Below are 22,305 nucleotides of genomic sequence, written 5' to 3'. Positions count from 1 at the left end.
CCGCTCTGCTTTTCGTTTTACCGCCGTTAGTGCTGCCATTTTAAAACTGACTTCAAATAAATATTTATCAACATTTAAATATCGTTTTGTAACTTTTGGTAGAATAAAAAAAAATCATTCTATTTATCCCATCGTTTTGTAACTTTTGGTAGAATAAAAAAAAAATCATTCTATTTATCCCATCTAGAAAGATTTTATAGTGTTCATAAAATAGCTAACTTGAAATAGAAATAGCTAGCGTTAACTAACACGCGTAAGCACTTAATATCTATTTGGAGAGAATTTATCAAAATATTATTGCTTAAATTATATAAAAAATTTAGAAAACAAACAAATAATAAAACGATTCAGATGCTTTGTGCCGTTGTTTTCGAGTTTTTCGAATTTTTAAGGAGTTCTCGTCGTTTTCTAATCCGCACGAGAAAAGGCCAAGAAAAAGGCTAAATGGCCAGCTCCGCCGAAAGCGTTTCGGTCGTTTGGCTGTTTTGCGGCTCGGCTCTTGGCTTTCGGCTTCTGTGTTCTTTTTTTTTTTCTGGCCTGACTCTGGCCCATTGGTGTTGCCTCAGTCACCGCATTCGGTTCGTTCTGTTTTCGCCTTCTGCCGCCGACTCGTGCACGCGCGAAAAATTCCGAAAAAAAAACAAACAAAAAAAAAATGAATTTGAAGACATGCATACTTACGCTACAAGACGACAACTCGCAATATAAAAACAAATAAAAACAAACAAAAAGCCCGAAACTATTAGCCATAACACACAGAGAGGAGCAACAAATTTGTATCGTTATAAATAAAATGTGTCACGAAAATGTGAACCCTGAAATATATAGTGGACTTCCCCCCGAGCGAACCAATTGAGGTTTCAATTAAGTTTTGGTTATAACCGAAAATAAATAGAATTTTTCCAGAGCACGAGCAACAGTTCCAAAGCGGGTGAAATAAAACTGGGTGGTGGTGCGATGATGATAATGTTCGGCCCGGGGATGTTTTCTGGTTAAAGGGAGATTGAAGTAATCTAGGGATAGTGGTGCACAAAGGTGCCAGAAGGTTATTAAGTATCTCAAAAGTGCTAATATCTGAAGTGGGATTAAAAGATGTTAGATGTGCGAAATGGAGATGGTATCAGGTTCTGAAAATAAACAATACTATATGAAATTGTGAGAATTCTAGAGTCTGCTTTAAAAATTTAGTGACTAATAAAAAACTGATAAAAATCCATGCACCTGTGCTCGTTTGTTTATACACTGCACAATATTTATGAATGGTATCAAGCACAGAATTAGTCACTTTTAAACTGCTGTCATTTGAAAGCAAATACAACTGGGAATGATACAAATAAAGTTGGTAATCCAGCTGATAATATATATAAGGTTAAACTCAACATTAGTAGCTCCAAGTGTAGCAAATTTTGAAAGTAATAACTACAAAAATATGAAAACATTAATGCTGAGACCTTTCAGCTTTAGAGATTTACAAATTCTAATTGAGAAACTTCTAAAATGAACGAACGTTTCAAAATGCCAACAAATATGTAGGCCAATTTGCTAGCTTCTTAAATAGAAAAGCATAATTTCATAAGACCATTTGAGTGTGATGTTGTGGCCCGCGGAGAAATTAGATTGATTGAGAAAGCCAAATGGAGGACAGCCTCTTGTCACAACATTCCAGCAATCTGCAATGAAAATGCTGGGTCCCCCCCTGCTATTCTGCCGCTTCCTTTCCCCATCTGGCAGGTGCAATGCGTGGAAAGTGGATGGGAATGGGGATGTGGATGGTGGTGGTGTTGGGTTTGAAATATAAGTGGGTGGCAGTGGGTTGGGTGGGTGGCCAGAGGTTTTAGAGAGGCCCGAGGCTTCGGCTTCGTTCTTCGTTCTTCGCTCGCCAAGTGCCGCCGTTGCGCTTGACACGTTTTTTTTTTCTCTTGTTTTTCTTGTGCAGCCTCAGGTTTTCCACACCAGCCAACTACCCCGGTATTCTTGCAGGGAAAACCACTCCATGTGTGTGCGTGTTGGTGTGTCACTTTGTTGTGTTTATGTTTTATTTTCATTTCGTGTTTCTTTTAATTGCCAACTGCCTAGTGAGCGTGTCCTTGAGCCGACTCTCCGTCCCCTACTCCCGCCCCCTTCCCCCTCCCACTTTTCACTCTATATTTAAACGCATCTTTTAATGATTTTGCCCCCTAACTAGCTGCAGTTGCCAAAAGAAAAAAATAAACACTCAAAATTGAATAGAGTATATACATATGCCCTGTATGCGAGCGATTCTTTGAGAGAATCAGCTAGAGATTCTCCCAACGTTAATGAACTATTTTCATTACGCCAAGAGCCGCATTATTCCCATGATATACGAGCAGTCGAACAGTAGATGCTACAAAAGTGTGTATTTAGCTATGGAAAAATTCTAAGAAAATGAAAAGTGTATATTTCGAAATTTATTGCTGTGTTTAAAATACATACAATTCACTTGTTCATAAGATGATAGCAATTCTGATCACTGTTCTCTTTCTTTTGTCCAATTTGCTGTGCAAACTATATACATAGTATATAGTATATAGTACATACATCGGCATTTGTTGAATGGGGTGCGCTGAATTGATGTGAATTCAATTAAAACGTCGCCGTCTGAGTTTTGCAAAGGGAGTGGGCAGAGGTGAGCGGGGATATAAATATAGAATGAAAACAAAATCGAATGAATGAAATCAACAGAATATGCTGCTATCGGATTGATCTGATATGATCTAGATTGGTTTTATAATTTTTCTTGCCAGCGGCTTTTAATTGGTTTTTTTTTTTCATCTTAATTTCTGTAATGGCCTGTCATATTGTATGTTGCGCCTGAAGTGCGTATACGTTATTTGAAACGCACTTGGCGTATACGTTGCGTATACGTAATTTTGAAATGTATTCTAGGCGTATATAGCGTATTTTGTATTTTTGCATTGTGAAACTCTTTTTTAACAGCATTGCTCTTATAACTTTGCCACTGTTATCCTGACCTTCCATTTGCTCCATATTACGCCCCAATTTTCCACCCCCCCTTGGAAGTCCTTTCTCCCATTTTCTTCATTGATTATTCGAATTTGAAGTGCAGTCGTGCGGCTCAAACAAAACTTGGCAAATTCATAATATGCATGGCGAATGGAATAGCAAACGATTGGGGAAAAAGCTGCGGCGAAAACGAGTTGCAGAGAAAAGGCAGAACACTTAGACATTACAAGGGTCCAGTTCTCACCTAAAAACTTTCATCCTCCTCCATTTCCAGAAACATTTCCCATTTGTTGTGCTTTTTATTCGAACAAATTCTTATACTTTGTGTTTGTTAGCCAGGATGTCCTCTTGGTTTTTGCTGTTTCTGTTGATGTTGCGAAAAAAAAAAGAAAAAAATAATGCGAAGGAATGCAATAAAACCTTGTCAACTTTTATATTGCTCTGCTGGCGGAGTACTTAGGAAGAACAGTCAGAGGTCGATTGCTTCAAGTGATGTAAATGCGAAGGGGAATTAAAGGTATCCTTAGCAAAAACAGAAATGGTTCGCAAAGGGGAAAAACTTGAAAGGAGAACTGAGCAAATTATGCTTAGCATTGACATTTAAATGTGATGAAAAGGTTATAGCAACTAGAAAATGTAAAGATTTTTCATTTGAATATTTTTTAGTCAAGAAACGGTTAGCTTAAATCAAAAGAAATATGACAACATAATTTCCAATCAAAACTAAAGTGCATGCAAATCAAAAAGTGAAAATGTGTCCGAAAACGTCGAAAACCACGCCGCTCCTGCTGATTGGCGGAATTTGCTTTGTGATCGTTCTGGTCGGGATTACCGGCATAACGCTGATCAACAACATCAATTTGTCGAACATCATTCGACTGAACGAGAAGGTAGCCAGCGATAGTGTTAGCAACAATGAGAATCAGATCAAAGAGTTGAACTATGTGAACAATCATCCGCGAAATGTGTATCTCAAGTTGAATGCCAGCAGCAGGGATGACGAGGATGATGAGCAAATGCAAAAAGAGCAGGAGCAGTTGGAGCTACCCAAGATATCTGCTGTTATTGGTGGCAGTAAGCCAAAAGTCGAGGATAATCAAGTGAAGGAGTCGTCGGAAGTCATTTCCCCATCTACATCAACTTTCTCCATGCGCTCGTCTGCCGGAGAATTAACCTCAACCTCTGCACCCTTGTCCTCAATTGTATCCGTGACCGCTCCACCTATGCCCTTCGGCGGGGTCAAGTACAACCAATCCAGCGGTTTGATTGATTACGAAAAACGTAACCAAGTCGTCAAGGTGAGTCAAGGGTTAAAGCCAGTCTATCTTGTCTGCCCAACTGTCGGGTTAAACGGTGTGAAGCCCAATTTGAAGTATCCATTTCAATGTGGCGTCCTTTTGGGTTAAATATTTCATTGAATGCGCTAGTAAATATTTCCCAAATACATATAACTCATATTAAATATGTATTGATTCCCTTTGAAATGTTATACGTTATGCGAATTTTTTCACTTTATTTACCGAACTTCTTGTTTTATAAAAAAAAGATTCTCAAATAACGTAGGGGCGTACTGTGTGGGCTAAAATGCCAATATAATGTTCTCGACTAACAGACGGATATATACTCAGATAAAAGAACAAATAGACAGCGGCGATATTGAGACGGTTACTAAAACACAGGGGCGTTGTTAAACAAGCGCATTACATAGAAAAACAACTAGGAGTGGAGGTGTCAAGTTCTTCAGTTCTACAAAAAAAAGAAAAGCCATCGTAAATCGCACATTCGAAACCCCCGACTAACTTAAACCTCTTTTAAGGCCGCCCAAGCCGCCCAACTTATCCGCCAGTGAATGTGATCTAAATCTTGGCGTTTATTACGCTCACTTGGCTCCTTCTCTTGTACAATTGCCATTACGTGGTTGGCCAAAGCCAAAGCCAAAGCCAAAGTCAAAACCCCCAATCCCCTTCATTTTTGTTGCAGAGGGGGGGGGAGAGAGGTCCTGTGGCAATTGCTTTACGCTTTAACGGCTCAAAAGCCCGTGTCAACTGGAAAGTAGATACGTATAGAACGTGGAAAACGGTCGACCTTGAAAAAGGCGATGCGCCTAAACAAAATGCAGTTGCAAATGCACTGAAAATAAAAGGGGTTGCTAGAGTAGAAAGGGCTTTTAGCCGACATTGTGGCCAAAATAGCCTATTGTTGCTCAACTCATTGATTTGAAAGAAAATAAATGACAAATCAAATTCGCTGTTAAATTGCAGTGTTTTTAGAAATTAGTGTTTGAATGAGTTTAAATTAAATGCAACTGCAACATTTGGCCAGAATTAAATGTCGAAATGCACTTGAAAAATGTCAATCAACGTGAATAGGATTTAGTTGTGTGGGATAACAAAACCCGAGGACAGCTTGATTAATTTGAATGAGAACTTGAACCCAGATTGCATTTTATTGACTTAAATTTCCATTTACTGGAACTGGAGATGGATATATGTGTATATACATACTAGCTCAATCACTGGGACAATGATTTCCATTTGTTAGACGAAAGGAGGTGGGGGGGTTTTGCAAAATTGTGTGCAAATATTGCAGGTGAATGTGTGATTACGATTTCTCGGAAAAGCTGCTTGTGATGTGAGGGGTGAAATACAAATGAAGACATTTATACATATATATATATATATATATATATATGAAAAGAGTAGCTTAAGAATTGCAATTTTCCCTTGCCTCCTGAATCGAAAGATGGAAAGGTGGAATGGAAAGGCATCGGTGCGGAAAATCTGAGGAATAACAATCTGTTGCAATTTAACTTTCTTGTTCCTCGTTGGCTTATTTCATCGCCCTGTTCGCCCCTAATGTTTTATTCATTGTTCCTTTCCGATTATTTCCCATTGCAGGTGAGTTAACTTGGAATTGATGATACACCATTGTGATGTGGGCGAAACGGGGAAAAACTAAAAAAAGATACGTATAACTAAAGCTATCGAAGTGTAAGCACACTGCAAGTTTTCAGGCTATAATCAACGTTAAACTTGATCCTTTTCAAATACAAGCAAATTGCGTACTGTTTGATGCCCTATTAACAATTCAAGTTTAGAATTTCCTCTTGAACCGTCTTAGCCTTGCTGTGGAATTTCCATTGTTGGCCATTTTTTTTTTATTTTAGCCATTTGTTTTCCTTTACCCATATGGTTTTGACTCTTCTGTGCTGCCATGTTTTGCTTTTCGTGTTCTACACATGTCGGCAGCTAATAATCGAATTGTGTTTAGCCATTTGCTCCGCCCCTACTTGCCAATCTCCGCCCCTCCTAAGAAAACAAGACACCCAACGTCAGACGCCAACCAATTTTTCCACCCATTTTGTCCATGCAAATTACAACGGGAATTGGAATGAAAAATTTCGTTGGTTGTGAGAGGTGGTGGGAATCGAACGAACGAAGCATTGAAAAGCCAAGCGCAGACAACTGAGCCACTTGTCCAAGGTGAAAGTAAGTGGGAGAGAAAAGCGGGAAAAACAGTGAGGAAAATCGGAGGAAAGTGAAGGCGAAATGGGAGGCCTTTTGGGGGACAACATTGCGTAGCATTGACCAATTCAGCTGGCCGCCAAAAATCGCAAAAATCCGAACAGTGGTCATCGACTGTTGGAAAAATGGTAAAAACAAAATGCACGCTTTATTTACAAACAATTTTGTTAAGCTATTTCGTGATCATGAACTTACGATCTTTATAGTTGTTAGATTACCTTGCAGTTTAGATTTGTGTTCGATTTTTCTTTTAAATTTTTCCTTAAGTTGTTTGTAAATTTCACTGTGCGGTCATCAGATGGATGAAAAGACCAAATGACAAATACAAACACTAGTGCAACACGCTGACACTAACCCAGTTTTGTTGTTTGTGTTGCTATTCGTCCTCCAATCGGATCAGTGTGTATGTGTGCGTGGGCATTGGCATTGCTATGGGTATTTGTATTTGTATTTGTGTTTGTGTTTATGTTTGTGTTTGTGTTTGTGCTTATGTTCGCGTGTGCGTGAGTGTATTTGACCGATGGCCATGTTTTTGAGCATTTTGACCGCTTCGTTTTGACCAGTATCATTGTCAACGGCACAGGGCCAGCAAACGGGTGAAAGCAGCTAGTTAAGAAGAGAAAAAGTGGTGGGGAAATAAAACGTTTGCTTTGGCGGAAATTTTAACAGAAAGGAAGTTGAGAATCGTAGTAGAACTTTCTTTGTTATCAGTATATATTGCTGTATGAAAATATATTCTTTTCGGGAAAATCCTTAACAATTTTCTGTCTATTACATTTTTGTCTTGCGTTTTGTCTTTGGAAAACTTTGGTTCATATTTTAAGCCACGCCCCCCCAGATTTACAGCTGCCGCCGGCACCTAAATGCAAATAGTTAGATTGTTTTCACAAAAATACCGTGTAGCAATTAAAGCGAAAAGGGTATGCTGGGCTTAAGAAATTCATACGAAAATTAGATCCACCGAAATATAAATTTCAAACATATGTTTATAAAACTTGGCTGTTTCTAATACACCAAAATACTCATAATTCTATAACCCGTATTAGGGTATCGGATAAATCGAGTTACTTGGCTTGAAAAGCTCCTGAGATTTGGCGAAATATATTCTGAAAGATTTGGAGACACAGGCGAAGTGAAAGGAAAACTAGATTGCAGGAGGAAATTTGAAAGAAAATACTCTCGCCGCGTCTTTTGCATTATTTTATGGCCTCAGGCAAATGATTTTTCTTTGCCAGAGTTTCTGGTTAAACTTTTCCGCTGCCAAGGAAGTTGGTGTGGTTTTTTTTTTATTTTGCTTAAGTGTAAGTGTGCATATTTTTGAAAACAATTTTCAACTTTTACTCCTTTATGGTATTTTTCGGTATTTTTGTTGCTTGCACTTTATCTTCCGTTTTGTTCCCTCTTTTGTTTGGCCAAAAACTTTGCGCTCAGAAAAGTTGCATTGAAAATATTTTGGATTATTCAATTATGGCAAGCTAAAGATGATGCACCCCAGCATTTTGTGTATTCCATCCGCATCTCTCTCTCTCGCTTGCTATCTCTTTCTCTCTCTCTGTCTCTATCTCCATCTCATTTTTGCAGTTTCAACTTTTCATTTTTTGGCTGTAAAGATTGCGCTCGTAAATCGCCCAGTTCTCCAGGGACTGTCATTAAACTTAGATGGAAAAGAACGAAGACGATGGGGGAAAATCGGAACATGGCGCAAGTAATACGGAATGGGGAACAGGACGAAGGATATATCTTGTTCTGCGCGGTGCTTTTAAAATGAGAACACGACTGAAATGAAATGCCATCAAGTGAATGACGAAAGTCACGTGCCAGCGGCTGACGGAAAACAATTCCAGCGAGTGCCAACATTCAGCTGTGGCATGCCTCAAACTCAAACTCAAACGCAAACTAGAAGTGTGCGACAGTCTGCACTGCGTGAAATTCGGGGCACGACAATCAAAGTGCACTGGGAAAAATAATCGTTAGTTTTCGATCATCACTCTGAATATACAAAATTAAATGTTAAAATTCACAGAAAATGCCTTCTGATTTTGAAATCAACTAATACAAATGAAATTAATACAAATCAATTAATACAAAGTTATATCCAATGAATCTTAATCGTACAAACTTAGCACAACAGTTAGTTAGAAACTTTGAGGAATAAATGTACATAGAAGGCACATATTTTTTGGTGCATGAGTTTTGCACCTGTCGTTTTGGGATGTGGACATATTGTGACATCTGACGAGTGTCTCCCACTCGCCATTTCCCTCGATCCCTGCTGGTTGCTAGGACATTCCATTGCGGAAATGATGCTCCAACATAGCAATATACAAAAACACATATGTCTCTAGCACAGGCAGTATTTCTGTTTGGGGGAAAAAGTTTTGTAGAAGTCTTATTTGATTATAATTAATAGTGCTCTAATATACTTAAAAAGTGTTTGATAAATTGATTTGTTGTTTCAATCGCTGAGCATAAGCCGGCTAAAGTGTATATATATAATCTGACCTTCAACTCGAGTGCTCACTGTAGTGGCACGGCGATGTCGCACTCACGCACATCCATTTGAGTCTGACATTCCTGCGCCTGTGGCACGTTTTGTGCGACGTTTGCACATTGCCAGGATATAACTTGATGCTTAATGAAGACACCCAAACACACAAACATGGCAAAACACTCACACAACGACAATAAATCCAGATGGATGGATGGATGAGTGAGTGAGTGAGTGTGTTTGGGTGTGTGTGTGTGTGGGTCGCAAAAATACCAAAATTATTCAATCAATCAGCCAAATCCATCAAGCAATTTCCGTAAATTAGTCGACTTGATGACTGGGATACTTTGCTCTTTTTGCCAGTGCGCAACTACCACTTAAATTGAAAATTATATATAATTAGGAAAACAGATAGAAATGTATTATTATTTGAAATGAAAACCAATCATTTTGATTGCTGTCTATTAAAAAAGGATACAATACCACCTCCATCGCATTGAATATTTCCAACGTTTTACTACGCACTTGACATTCCTGCATGTCATCCATCAATCTCTGAGCTGTGGCTCATTAAATCACGGAAAATCTGAGAAGACACAGCCGAAGGCAAAAGCGCAAAAGTTGCTTCAATTTCAATGGCTGCTGACCCCTGAACTTCGTCCTTCGTCCTGTTGGGCATCCTCTATCCTTGCCCCTTTGCGCACACTTTCTGGCAGCTGTTGTAATCCGTTTAAAGTGTTTTTGCGGGTTGTAAACATTTCGACTTTTAATTCACTGACTGCGGTTCGTCATTCCGCTGCTCTCTCTCTCTTTCTCATCGCCATATACCTGTCTTTTGCTGACCACCGGCTTTGGGGTTTTTTGCGGTAGCCTTTTTCCGGGATAAATGCATTTTTTGTAACGTACTATACATTAAGAGGTTAATTCGCGAATAAAACATTGCTAATTAAATTGGGTTAAAAAAATAACTACATAAATGTAGTTACATTTAATTGTAGAATAAAATAATGTAGAAAGGAACTGCGAGGCTAATTAAAACAAATATATATATATATAGTATTTAAACACTTCGTCATGAAAACGAACACAATAAACTGCCATCCAGTTCAACTAGTGACGAAGCGCGCCATAGGTACGACGACAATTTACCCATGTTAAATTAATTAGGTATCATTTTCCACCATTAAATAATGCAAATTTGGTACCATTACATGCGTAACCCCAACTCAACCATGACCTTCAGCTGGGTGGTGACCTTAACTCCTTAATGAGCGCGGGGGGGGGGGGTAGGGTGTTTGGGATTTAAGTGTTGCGTGATTTCAGTTGTGGGGTTAAGTGAGCCTCCGCTTTGGAAGGGATTGTGCAGTAGGTTGTGTCAACGCGTTGGACTTTAATTAATTACCGGGAAAATTGTTAATATTTGTTCAGCCCTCGCTTGCCATTTTCGTCTTCCCGCGCTCCTATTCACCCGCAGCGAAAGCAAACATGGCAAGGAGGAGAAGAATATGGAGAAGTCGCTGGTCCTTGGTCCTTGCTGAGTGCTTTGTCCTGCGGTCGTAATTTAATTTTTGCAAAAAGTACCCAAATGAAAGCCACACCAAGAGAGGGAAAGCGGCGCTGCAAAGTATGCAATGCCGAATTATGCTCTGTGTGTGTGTGTGTGTGTGTGTGTGTGTGTAAGCGGAAGTACATGGCAAAATGCAAAATTGCGCAGGCCACACCAATGCAAACAACACACACACAGGTGCACAGTCAAATACTTGCACTAAGCCAAATGGAAACCCAAAAAAAGAAAAAAAAAGAACGTAGTCGCATGCTAATTGAACTCGAATATGAAAGTTACCATCAGTTCAACATTTTTATAAGTTATTTTAAAATTATAGGATTAATCATAAAAACTAATTTTTAACCATGAAAAATACTATTAAAGTCTCAATTAACCGATTTACTTATCAAATGATTTTCGCTTTCAAATTTCTAAATATATTGCAATACTTTATAAATTACACGGTTCTGGCAATGAAAACGATTTACCGCTGTCCATTTCATTACCATTTATGCGGCCAGCTACGTGACTTCCCACGTCTGTGTGTGTGCGTGCTGTATGTGTGTGTGTTTATGTGGCACTGGGCGATATTCAATTGCAAAAGAAAAAAAGGGTAAATCAACTCAAACACACGGTCGCACTGACGTATGCAAACATTTCAAGCCGAGTTGAAAGCGAGAAACTAAATATGAAACGAATTGCAACGAAGGCCAAATATTAAGCAGAGTGTAAATATAGAAATAACATGAAATGTGCGGAAATCTGCATATTGTATCCATGCAAAATGATTGCGATTTGCTGAGGGTACTTCAACATGGAATTGTTGCATACGCAAACGATTTTCAATGACAATTCTTAAAGTGCAAACTATTGGTTTTGGGTGCTTAAAGAGTTCGATTTCTATTGATATATTGACAAACTGTTATATATAACTATAAATTGCACAGTAATTGCATTAAATATCTAACGAACTTCCATTCTATTTGCTCTTTTTTAGATGATGGAACATGCGTGGCACAATTACAAATTGTATGCGTGGGGCAAAAACGAGCTGCGTCCGCTTTCGCAGCGACCCCATTCGGCCAGTATTTTTGGATCATACGATCTGGGTGCTACAATCGTCGACGGTCTGGATACCCTGTACATTATGGGACTGGAGAAGGAATATCGCGAGGGTCGCGATTGGATCGAGCGAAAATTCTCACTGGACAATATCAGCGCAGAGTTGAGTGTTTTCGAAACGAACATTCGTTTTGTTGGCGGCATGCTGACGCTGTACGCCTTTACGGGCGATCCACTGTACAAGGAGAAGGCCCAGCACGTTGCCGACAAGCTGCTGCCCGCCTTCCAAACACCAACGGGTATTCCCTACGCGCTGGTCAACACCAAGACCGGTGTGGCCAAGAACTACGGCTGGGCATCCGGCGGCAGTTCTATCCTATCCGAATTTGGCACACTGCATCTGGAATTTGCCTATCTGAGCGACATTACCGGGAATCCACTGTATCGGGAACGAGTCCAGACCATTCGCCAAGTGCTCAAGGAGATCGAGAAACCAAAGGGCCTCTATCCCAACTTCCTTAATCCCAAGACAGGCAAATGGGGGCAACGTAAGTTTTGGCCTTGGAGTCTTCAACCGAATTCAACTAAACCCTATCCACTCATCCACAGTTCACATGTCATTGGGCGCTCTGGGCGACAGCTACTACGAGTACTTGCTGAAGGCCTGGCTGCAATCCGGCCAAACGGATGAGGAAGCCCGCGAGATGTTCGACGAGGCAATGCTGGCCATTCTGGATAAGATGGTCCGCACAAGTCCCGGCGGACTGACATACGTCTCTGATCTCAAGTTCGACAGGCTGGAGCATAAGATGGACCATTTGGCTTGCTTCTCGGGTAAGTGCTCGGATCTGGTATAAGTTATTTGCTATTTTGTATAATCTTTCCCATCTTATTAGGTGGCCTCTTCGCTTTGGGAGCGGCTACACGTCAAAATGACTATACGGACAAGTACATGGAGGTGGGCAAGGGCATTACGAATACCTGCCACGAGAGCTACATCAGAGCACCCACTCAGCTGGGACCCGAGGCCTTTAGGTGCGTATATCCATAATCAGAGATAAACTTTTGAGGTGTACTTATACATCTGATCTACAAACCATTTAGATTCAGCGAAGCTGTGGAGGCGCGAGCACTGAGATCGCAGGAGAAGTACTACATTCTACGGCCAGAGACTTTCGAGAGCTACTTTGTGCTGTGGCGACTCACGCACGACCAGAAATACCGCGACTGGGGCTGGGAGGCGGTCCTCGCCCTGGAGAAGCACTGCCGCACGGCGCACGGATATTGTGGCCTGCGCAACGTCTACCAGCAGGAGCCGCAAAAGGACGACGTTCAGCAAAGCTTCTTCCTCGCCGAAACGCTTAAGGTGAATATCTTCCGTTGACCATCTTGAAATCGAATTCAATCAATTGGTTCGCTTGCAGTACCTGTACTTGCTGTTCTCGGACGATTCGGTGCTGCCGCTGGACGAATGGGTGTTCAACACGGAGGCCCATCCGCTGCCGATCAAGGGTGCGAATGCGTACTATAGACAGGCGCCCGTAACGCTTCCGGTTTCGAACGCATCGTAAACGGGCGCCATGTTGCGCCGCTGGCTATTCGGCCTGTCCCTAGCAATGCACCTTACTTAGCTCGCGATATTTGGATATCTACACATGTGTGTACCAGATCGTAACATTTTTTTTTTTTTTTGTTTTGTTTAAGTTATTAGTTAGATTACGTGAGGATGACAACTGCGTACGAAAGATATTGTATGTTTACAATCAATCCAGGCACACACACACACACACTCGAGAAACTGTCAATGTAACATATTTATAAAGCTTGCACATATATAGGAACGTAAACTTAAACGGATATATCGTAGTTTAGTTCTTAACTGTTTGCACAAGTTTCTCCAAGTCTCTCTTCTTGATTTATCTTATGGAATTAATAGCAATCCAAATAGTTGACAGAGGTGGATGGTGGGAAGACCTCAATTTCCATTTAAATGCGAATGACGTAGACGTAGGCAAAAACTCTTGATATTAATTATGATATGATATATAATATGATATACGTGTAAATGTAAAACTCAGGTGTTCTTATTATGATTTTCCTTGCGCTCACACAAGGCACTTTTTCAACTAAACCAGCTACGTAACTATCTCTACAAGCATTCTATACGCAATTCTCGATCTGCGACTATATCTCTGTGTGGATTTATGGCCACTTGGCGGGCATTTCGTTAGATCTACTCTGCTAATTTCCAATTCGAATCTTTGACCACTTTATTTTGTATATAATTTCTACTGACTTTCCTCGCAAAATGAAGGCAGAAGAAAATCGAATTGATATTTATACAAATATATTCTTACACAATATTGTTTACTTTGTAGCCTAAATATTTAAATATAAATCTAATATAGAGTCTAGCTTACTGTATGTGACGAAAGAAATGTAACGCAAATTACCTTAAATCGAGAACATCAAGCGAAAAGAACGCAAATGAATATATATAAAGTAAAATAAATAAATATATATTTGTATTTAATTAAATCAAATAAAACGTAGGCAATTGTTAAAATAAATTAATTATACGATGGCACGAGCCGAGCGAATGGTAATTTAATTTTTAACAACTGTAAAGGTTTTTTATAATAATAATACCAGCAGTAATCATATTTATAATTCTATTTGTTCACACATGAACACGAATATATTTAAAGACTTACAATTTTGGGCTCCGTTCATATCTTATGTAAATGAATCGAGAGCGATAAATTATATTTAGGATTTTGTTATCTAAGGCGACATGGGTGCATTGCTCAAAAACATGTAATTTAAGTGCACACTACATGAGTCAGTCACTTGAGATCGTTCCCCGCCTCCTAAAATAGTCCCTTAGTGGGAGACCACAGATAAGGTCCTCGCCGCTCAAGATAGGCAGATGTGCCCGAGCGTGGGACCTCGATAAGGCGGGGACTATTTACGTAGGCCTCTGCGTAGGCCATTTACTTTAAGATGCGATTCTCATGTCACCTATTTAAACCGAAGATATTTCCAAATAAAACCAGTTTCTTACAAAAACTCAACGAGTAAAGTCTTCTCATTTGGGACTTTACATTTGGTCAATCGAGCCTTTAATCGACTCTGCAGTTTCCCCCTACCAAAGGTAAGGAACTCAGAGAAAGGCCAGCTCCTTTAAGCATCTTACAGCTAAAGGTAGCAAAAATAAGTGACTCTTGTTTCCCCCTACCAAAGGTAAGGAACAGAGTATAAATATAAAAAGCAAAAGATACAAAAGAATCTTTTATGTTTTAAAACAAGCACCTTATAGTCTATAGCTAAAGGTTGCTTTGTGTACCATTATAAATTGTGGTAAGGCGTGCTTGAGGCCATACATCAGCAATTGTGAAATTAAAAAGTGCATAACAAAAGTGCCTTATAAATGCTCTAATAGCATTAAATCAGCTCATAAATAGAGTGCAGTGTATATGCCATAAGAGCATAAATTAAATAAAAAGTGCCTGAAAACAGTGCCTTATAAATGCTCTAATAGCATTAAATCAGCTCATAAATAGAGTGCAGTGTATATGCCAAAAGAGCATAAATGCCGAAATAAATGGCTAAAAAACAAAAAATCTGACTGGACTACAAAAATAATAAAACGTGCCAAAAAAAAAAAAAAAATCATCTTTAAACATCGACGGAGCCTTAAAGAAGAGAAGGAAGTCAAAATTCAAAGGAGCCTCTACCAGCAGCAGAAGCAGCAACAACAGCAGCAGCAGAAGCAGCAACAGCAGTAGCAACAGCAGCAACAACAGCAGCAACAGCAGCAGCAACAACAACGACATCAGCTAAGTCAAAACAAGAATTTTCTGTTTATCCAAACACACATATATATATAAATACATATAAAATACATATACACGTACTATATATATTAAGAAATTACAAAAAATTTTCAAAATGATGTCAGAAAAGACTATTCAATTCCTTAAGAAGCAGTCCGAAATTATTTTGGAAATTAGAAAGTTGGAAGTAAAACCAACATTAACAGATGTAGAAATTCTAAAATTAAATGAGCTTCAAAAATGTTTCATTGCTAATCATAGCAATTTGTTAAAGATCGGCGTTGTCGATCATGAATATTTTAACGCGAAGCAGTATGATTTAATAATGATGGTGTTAGAAAAAATTAAAAATAAAAATGAAAAAATTAAGGGCGAGTCGGTAGAAAACACTTTCCCTAAATCAAACACTGTCCCTAAATCAAACCCTCCCCCTACATTAAACCTTGAAATGCGTGGTCACCCTGAAAAAGAGGGTATAGCACAAAACAACGCTTTAAAAGTAGAGCAGGCATTTCGTAATAATGTTGGCCAATTTCGAGTATATCTAGAAGATACGTCTAAACTAATAGACAGTAGTCCAGATTTCCTTAAAATAAGGAAAAATAAAATTGAATTTTTATGGCATAAAATAGATAACCTGATTGAACAGGTGAATAGTCATTTTGAGAGTTCGCTATTCGAAGAAGAAATTAGCGAACTTGAATTTGACAAACAAAATATTCTTACAGCCATTAATAGTCGACTCAGTGGCACAATAAATAAAGCTGAAATGTCGACGGTTGTTAAGGCGGAGGAGTTACCAACCCTGCCTAAAATACAGATTCCCACTTTCTTTGGTGATTCCAAAGAATGGGATCTTTTTAATGAACTCTTTACAGAGCTCATACATGTGAGAGAGGATCTCAGTCCTTCTCTCAAATTTAATTATCTAAAGTCAGCATTAAAAGGAGAAGCCAGAAATGTGGTTACTCATTTACTGCTCGGCTCTGGAGAAAATTATGAAGCCACTTGGGAGTTTTTGACCAAGCGATATGAGAATAAAAGAAACATATTCTCAGATCATATGAATAGGCTTATGGATATGCCAAATTTAAATTTAGAATCCAATAAGCAAATAAAGACATTTATTGACACGATTAACGAGTCAATTTATATTATAAAATTAAAGGCACAATTACCAGAAGATGTGGATGCAATTTTCGCTCACATAATTCTTCGGAAATTCAATAAAGAATCACTCAATTTATATGAAAGCCATGTTAAAAAGACAAAAGAAATACAGGCACTTTCTGATGTCATGGACTTTTTAGAGCAAAGGCTCAATTCTATATCATCATTCTCACAGGAAGTAAAACCTGTAAAGAAAATGATTAATAATAACAAGAATAAAAATTATAGTGACAATTGTGCATATTGCAAACTACCAGGGCATTATTTAATTCAATGCCATAAATTTAAAATAATGAATCCAGCAGAACGGTCTGACTGGGTAAGAAAAAATGGGATTTGCCTAAGATGTCTGAGGCATCCGTTTGGTAAAAAATGTATAAGCGAGCAGCTTTGTTCGACTTGTCGTAAACCTCACCACACGTTACTTCACTTTGCAGGTCATAATCCAGAAAAAGTGAATACGTGTAGAACAACAGGTCAAGCCTTGTTGGCCACGGCCTTGATTCAAGTAAAGTCGAGGTATGGAGGCTTTGAACAATTAAGAGCATTGATTGATAGTGGCTCTCAAAGCACAATTATTTCAGAAGAGTCTGCACAGATTCTAAAATTGAAAAAATTTCGGTCTCATACTGAAATAAGTGGAGTATCTTCCACAGGAACGTGCATCTCCAAGCACAAAGCGGTTATTTCGATAAGAAATTCTCCGAAAAATTTAGAAATTGAAGCAATTATTCTCCCAAAACTTATGAAGGCACTTCCAGTCAACACGATTAATGTTGATCAGAAAAAATGGAAGAACTTTAAATTAGCCGACCCCGATTTTAATAAACCGGGTCGCATTGATTTAATCATTGGAGCAGACGTATATACTCACATTCTGCAAAATGGAGTTATAAAAATAGACGGTCTCCTTGGGCAAAAAACTGATTTCGGGTGGATAGTTTCTGGATGTAAAAAATCCAAAGGAAAAGAAACCATTGTAGCCACAACAATAGAAATAAAAGAGTTAGATCGCTACTGGGAAGTGGAAGAAGAAGAAAAAGATGATATCGAGTCTGAAATCTGTGAAAATAAATTTATCAAAACGACAAAAAAAGATTCAGATGGGCGATACATTGTGTCAATTCCATTCAAGGAGGATGTCACCTTAGGAGATTCAAAGAAACAAGCGATAGCTCGTTACATGAATCTGGAGAAAAAACTAAAAAGAAATGAAAAACTTAAGGTTGACTACACTAAATTCATGAATGAATACATGGATTTAGGACACATGATTGAAGTGAGTGATGAAGGCAAATATTTTTTACCGCACCAGGCAGTGATTAGAGATTCAAGCCTTACGACCAAATTGAGAGTAGTTTTTGATGCTTCAGCAAAAACTACGAATAACAAAAGTTTGAACGACATAATGTGGGTTGGGCCACGAGTTCAAAAAGATATTTTTGACATTATTATTAAATGGAGAAAATGGGAATTTGTTGTTTCGGCAGACATTGAAAAGATGTACCGACAAATTAAAATAGATAATAATGATCAAAAATATCAATATATTTTATGGAGAAATTCTCCAAAAGAAAAAATTAAAACATATAAATTAACCACAGTCACTTACGGAACTGCATCTGCACCATATTTGGCTACCAGGGTTCTGGTAGATATTGCAGATAAATGTAAAAACCAAGTTATTAGTGCAATAATTAGGAATGATTTCTATATGGATGACCTAATGACTGGAGCTGATTCGGTAGAAGAAGCTAATAAATTAATAACATTAATTCCCCATGAATTGCAGAAAGTTGGATTCAACTTAAGGAAATGGATTTCCAACAATTCCAAAATATTAACCACTGTGGAGGACACAGGGGACAATAAGGTTCTCAATATTATCGAAAATGAATGTGTTAAAACTTTAGGACTAAAATGGGAACCTCAAAAGGATTTATTTAAGTTCAGCGTAAATTGTAATGATGAATCAAAAAATATAAATAAGCGCGTTGTGTTATCAACGCTAGCAAAAATATTTGATCCGTTAGGATGGTTGGCACCAGTCACGGTTTCAGGAAAACTTTTTATTCAAAAACTTTGGATAAATAAAAGTGAATGGGATCAGGAATTATCCATAGAAGATAAAAATTATTGGGAAAAATATAAAGAAAATTTATTATTGTTAGAGAATATTCGAATCCCAAGGTGGATTAATTCAAACAGTTCTTCAGTCATTCAGATTCACGGATTTGCGGACGCCTCCGAAAAAGCATATGCTGCAGTAGTCTATGCTAAAGTAGGACCTCATGTTAATATAATAGCTAGCAAAAGTAGAGTCAACCCTATAAAAAATAGGAAGACAATTCCCAAACTCGAGCTGTGTGCAGCTCACCTGCTTAGTGAATTAATCCAAAGACTAAAAGGATCAATTGACAATATAATGGAGATCTATGCTTGGAGTGATTCCACGATTACCTTAGCATGGATTAACAGTGGTCAAAGTAAGATCAAATTTATAAAAAGAAGAACGGATGACATTCGGAAATTAAAAAATACTGAATGGAATCATGTTAAGTCAGAGGATAATCCAGCAGATTTAGCATCCAGGGGAGTGGATTCTAACCAGTTGATCAACTGTGATTTTTGGTGGAAAGGTCCGAAATGGCTAGCAGACCCAAAAGAACTTTGGCCTCGGCAGCAGTCTGTAGAAGAACCTGTCTTAATAAATACGATATTAAATGACAAAATAGATGATCCTATTTACGAATTAATAGAAAGGTATTCCAGTATAGAAAAACTTATACGTATAATAGCATACATAAATAGATTCGTGCAGATGAAAACAAGAAATAAAGCCTATTCATCAATTATTTCAGTAAAGGAGATAAGAATAGCGGAAACAGTTGTTATTAAGAAACAACAAGAATACCAGTTTAGGCAAGAGATAAAGTGCCTTAAAATCAAAAAGGAAATCAAGACAAATAATAAAATATTGTCATTGAATCCATTTTTGGACAAGGATGGGGTTCTAAGAGTTGGAGGAAGATTGCAAAATTCCAATGCAGAATTTAATGTTAAACATCCAATCATTTTAGAAAAATGCCACCTAACAAGCTTATTAATAAAAAATGCTCATAAGGAAACATTGCATGGAGGGATAAACCTAATGCGAAACTATATCCAAAGAAAGTATTGGATTTTCGGGTTGAAAAATTCGTTGAAAAAGTATTTAAGAGAATGTGTAACGTGTGCAAGGTATAAACAAAATACAGCTCAGCAAATAATGGGTAACTTGCCAAAATATAGAGTGACGATGACATTCCCGTTTCTTAATACTGGAATAGATTACGCAGGTCCTTATTATGTTAAATGTTCAAAAAATCGTGGCCAAAAAACATTTAAAGGATACGTTGCTGTATTCGTTTGCATGGCCACCAAAGCCATACACTTAGAAATGGTAAGCGATCTAACTTCAGACGCATTTTTAGCAGCACTCAGAAGATTTATTGCTAGACGGGGAAAATGTTCCAATATCTATTCAGACAACGGAACAAATTTTGTAGGAGCTGCAAGAAAATTAGATCAAGAGTTATTTAATGCAATACAAGAAAATATAACGATTGCAGCGCAGCTTGAAAAGGACAGGATTGATTGGCATTTTATTCCCCCGGCAGGACCTCACTTCGGAGGTATTTGGGAAGCTGGAGTTAAGTCAATGAAATACCATTTAAAGCGTATAATCGGCGACACTATTTTGACTTATGAAGAAATGTCAACTCTTTTATGTCAAATAGAAGCATGCTTAAATTCAAGGCCATTATACACTATAGTTAGTGAGAAGGACCAACAAGAAGTTTTAACACCAGGTCATTTTTTAATTGGAAGACCACCTTTAGAAATAGTCGAACCAATGGAAGATGAAAAAATCGGAAATTTGGATAGGTGGAGACTTATCCAAAAAATGAAGAAAGATTTCTGGGTTAAGTGGAAAAGTGAATATTTGCATACGCTCCAGCAAAGGAATAAATGGAAAAAGGAAATTCCTAATATAGAAGAAGGGCAAATAGTTTTATTAAAGGATGAGAATTGTCATCCTGCAAGATGGCCTTTAGGAAAGGTGGAAAAGGTGCATAAGGGGAATGATGATAAGGTCCGAGTGGCTAAAGTAAAGATGCAGGAAGGATATATCACTAGACCCATTACTAAAATTTGTCCCTTGGAAGGAATAAAGTCTGTTGACAAAAATGAGGCTGACCAAGAGCCAAAAAGACGAACTAGAGCGACATCGGGAATGTCCAAGATCGGAATCATTATGGCAATGTTGTTGTTTGTGTTAAGTTGTCAAGTTTCTAGCGCATTACCTAAAGATATAGCACCAAGATATTCTATAGACAAAATAAATAAAACCTCAGCAATATATCTAGACCCGCTAGGAGATGTTGAGATTGTGAGTACTTCTTGGAATTTGGTTATCTATTATAAAATGGATCCATATTTTAAAATGTTAACAAAGGGTAATGCGCTTATACAAAGTATGAGGAAAGTTTGCGAAAGACTTCATAGCTTTGAAGAGCAATGTAGTCTAGTCTTAGATAATATGCAAAGTCAGTTATCGGAACTTGAAGAAAACAATAAATTGTTTATGATGCAGTCTAGATCTAGAAGCAAGCGTGCTCCTTTCGAATTTATGGGTTCCTTGTATCATATTTTATTTGGTATAATGGATGAAGATGATAGAGAGCAATTAGAAGAAAATATGAAGAATTTGTTAGATAACCAGAACAACCTTGATAAACTAATTCAAAAACAAACATCTGTGGTTGATTCAACTTCTAATCTATTAAAGAGAACAACAGAAGATGTTAACTCCAATTTTAGAAGTATGCAAATAAGAATTGAGAACATGACAGAAGTTCTTAAAGAAAATTATTATGTTTATAAGGAATCAATAAAATTCTTTATGATTACGAAACAGCTACACTCATTGATTGAAGAAGGCGAAAAAATTCAAGCAGGCATTATAAGCCTGTTGATTGATATTAATCACGGTAGGCTAAATACAAATATTCTCAGGCCAAATCAGCTTAAAAAAGAAATTGCCAAAATTCAGCAGAGTCTTTCAGAGAACCTAGTAATTCCAGGAAAACGGTCAGGTACGGAACTTAAGGAGGTGTATACACTGTTAACAGCCAGGGGTTTATTCATCGACGATAAATTGATCATTAGTGCAAAGGTGCCTCTGTTTAGCAGGCATCCATCCAAATTGTTCAGGCTTATTCCGGTGCCAATTCGAAATGAAGATCGGATAATAATGGTGCATACAACGTCCGAATATTTAATTTATAATTTTGAGATAGATTCCTATCACATAATGACGGAAGCCACATTAAATCAATGTCAGAAATGGCAACTAAATAAGAGAATATGCAAAGGAAGTTGGCCCTGGAATTCAGCGAATGATAATGCATGTGAGATTCAGCCTCTAAAGCCAGATAAAGCGGCGAACTGCATCTATAAAACAGTAGTCGACTCTAAAAGTTACTGGGTAGAGTTAGAAAAGAAAAGTAGTTGGTTGTTTAAGGTTCCTGCGAATTCAAAAGTCCGTCTGCAATGTACTGGCTCTCAAATTGAATTGTTTGATTTGCCTCAGCAAGGAGTTTTAAGCATTGCGCCATATTGTACGGCAAGAACCGACGATAAAATTCTAGT

The 22,305-nt window shown here is 38.0% G+C and overlaps 1 protein-coding gene across 9 annotated transcripts in view, besides 1 other annotated feature; it reads left to right on the top strand.

Moving 5' to 3' along the window:
* The window catches only part of alpha-Man-Ia (alpha-Mannosidase class I a), a 59,167-nt gene that overhangs the window by 35,227 nt on the left and 1,635 nt on the right, over positions 1–22,305 (top strand). For 5 of the 9 annotated variants that reach the window (NM_206676.3, NM_206673.3, NM_206674.3 and 2 more), the window contains 5 exons: positions 11,541–12,153; positions 12,215–12,439; positions 12,502–12,640; positions 12,710–12,971; positions 13,030–14,677. In NM_206676.3, the coding sequence (NP_996399.1) occupies positions 11,541–12,153; positions 12,215–12,439; positions 12,502–12,640; positions 12,710–12,971; positions 13,030–13,176 (1,386 nt within the window). In that variant the 3' untranslated portion in view covers positions 13,177–14,677. 9 annotated transcript variants of the gene reach the window in all.
* Positions 14,283–22,305: part of a mobile genetic element that runs on past the window's edge.

Source organism: Drosophila melanogaster, chromosome X (genome assembly GCF_000001215.4).
Source record: "Drosophila melanogaster chromosome X".
In the NCBI taxonomy this organism is placed as follows: Eukaryota; Metazoa; Arthropoda; class Insecta; order Diptera; family Drosophilidae; genus Drosophila; species Drosophila melanogaster.
This window is presented reverse-complemented; position numbering and strand designations above follow the sequence as displayed.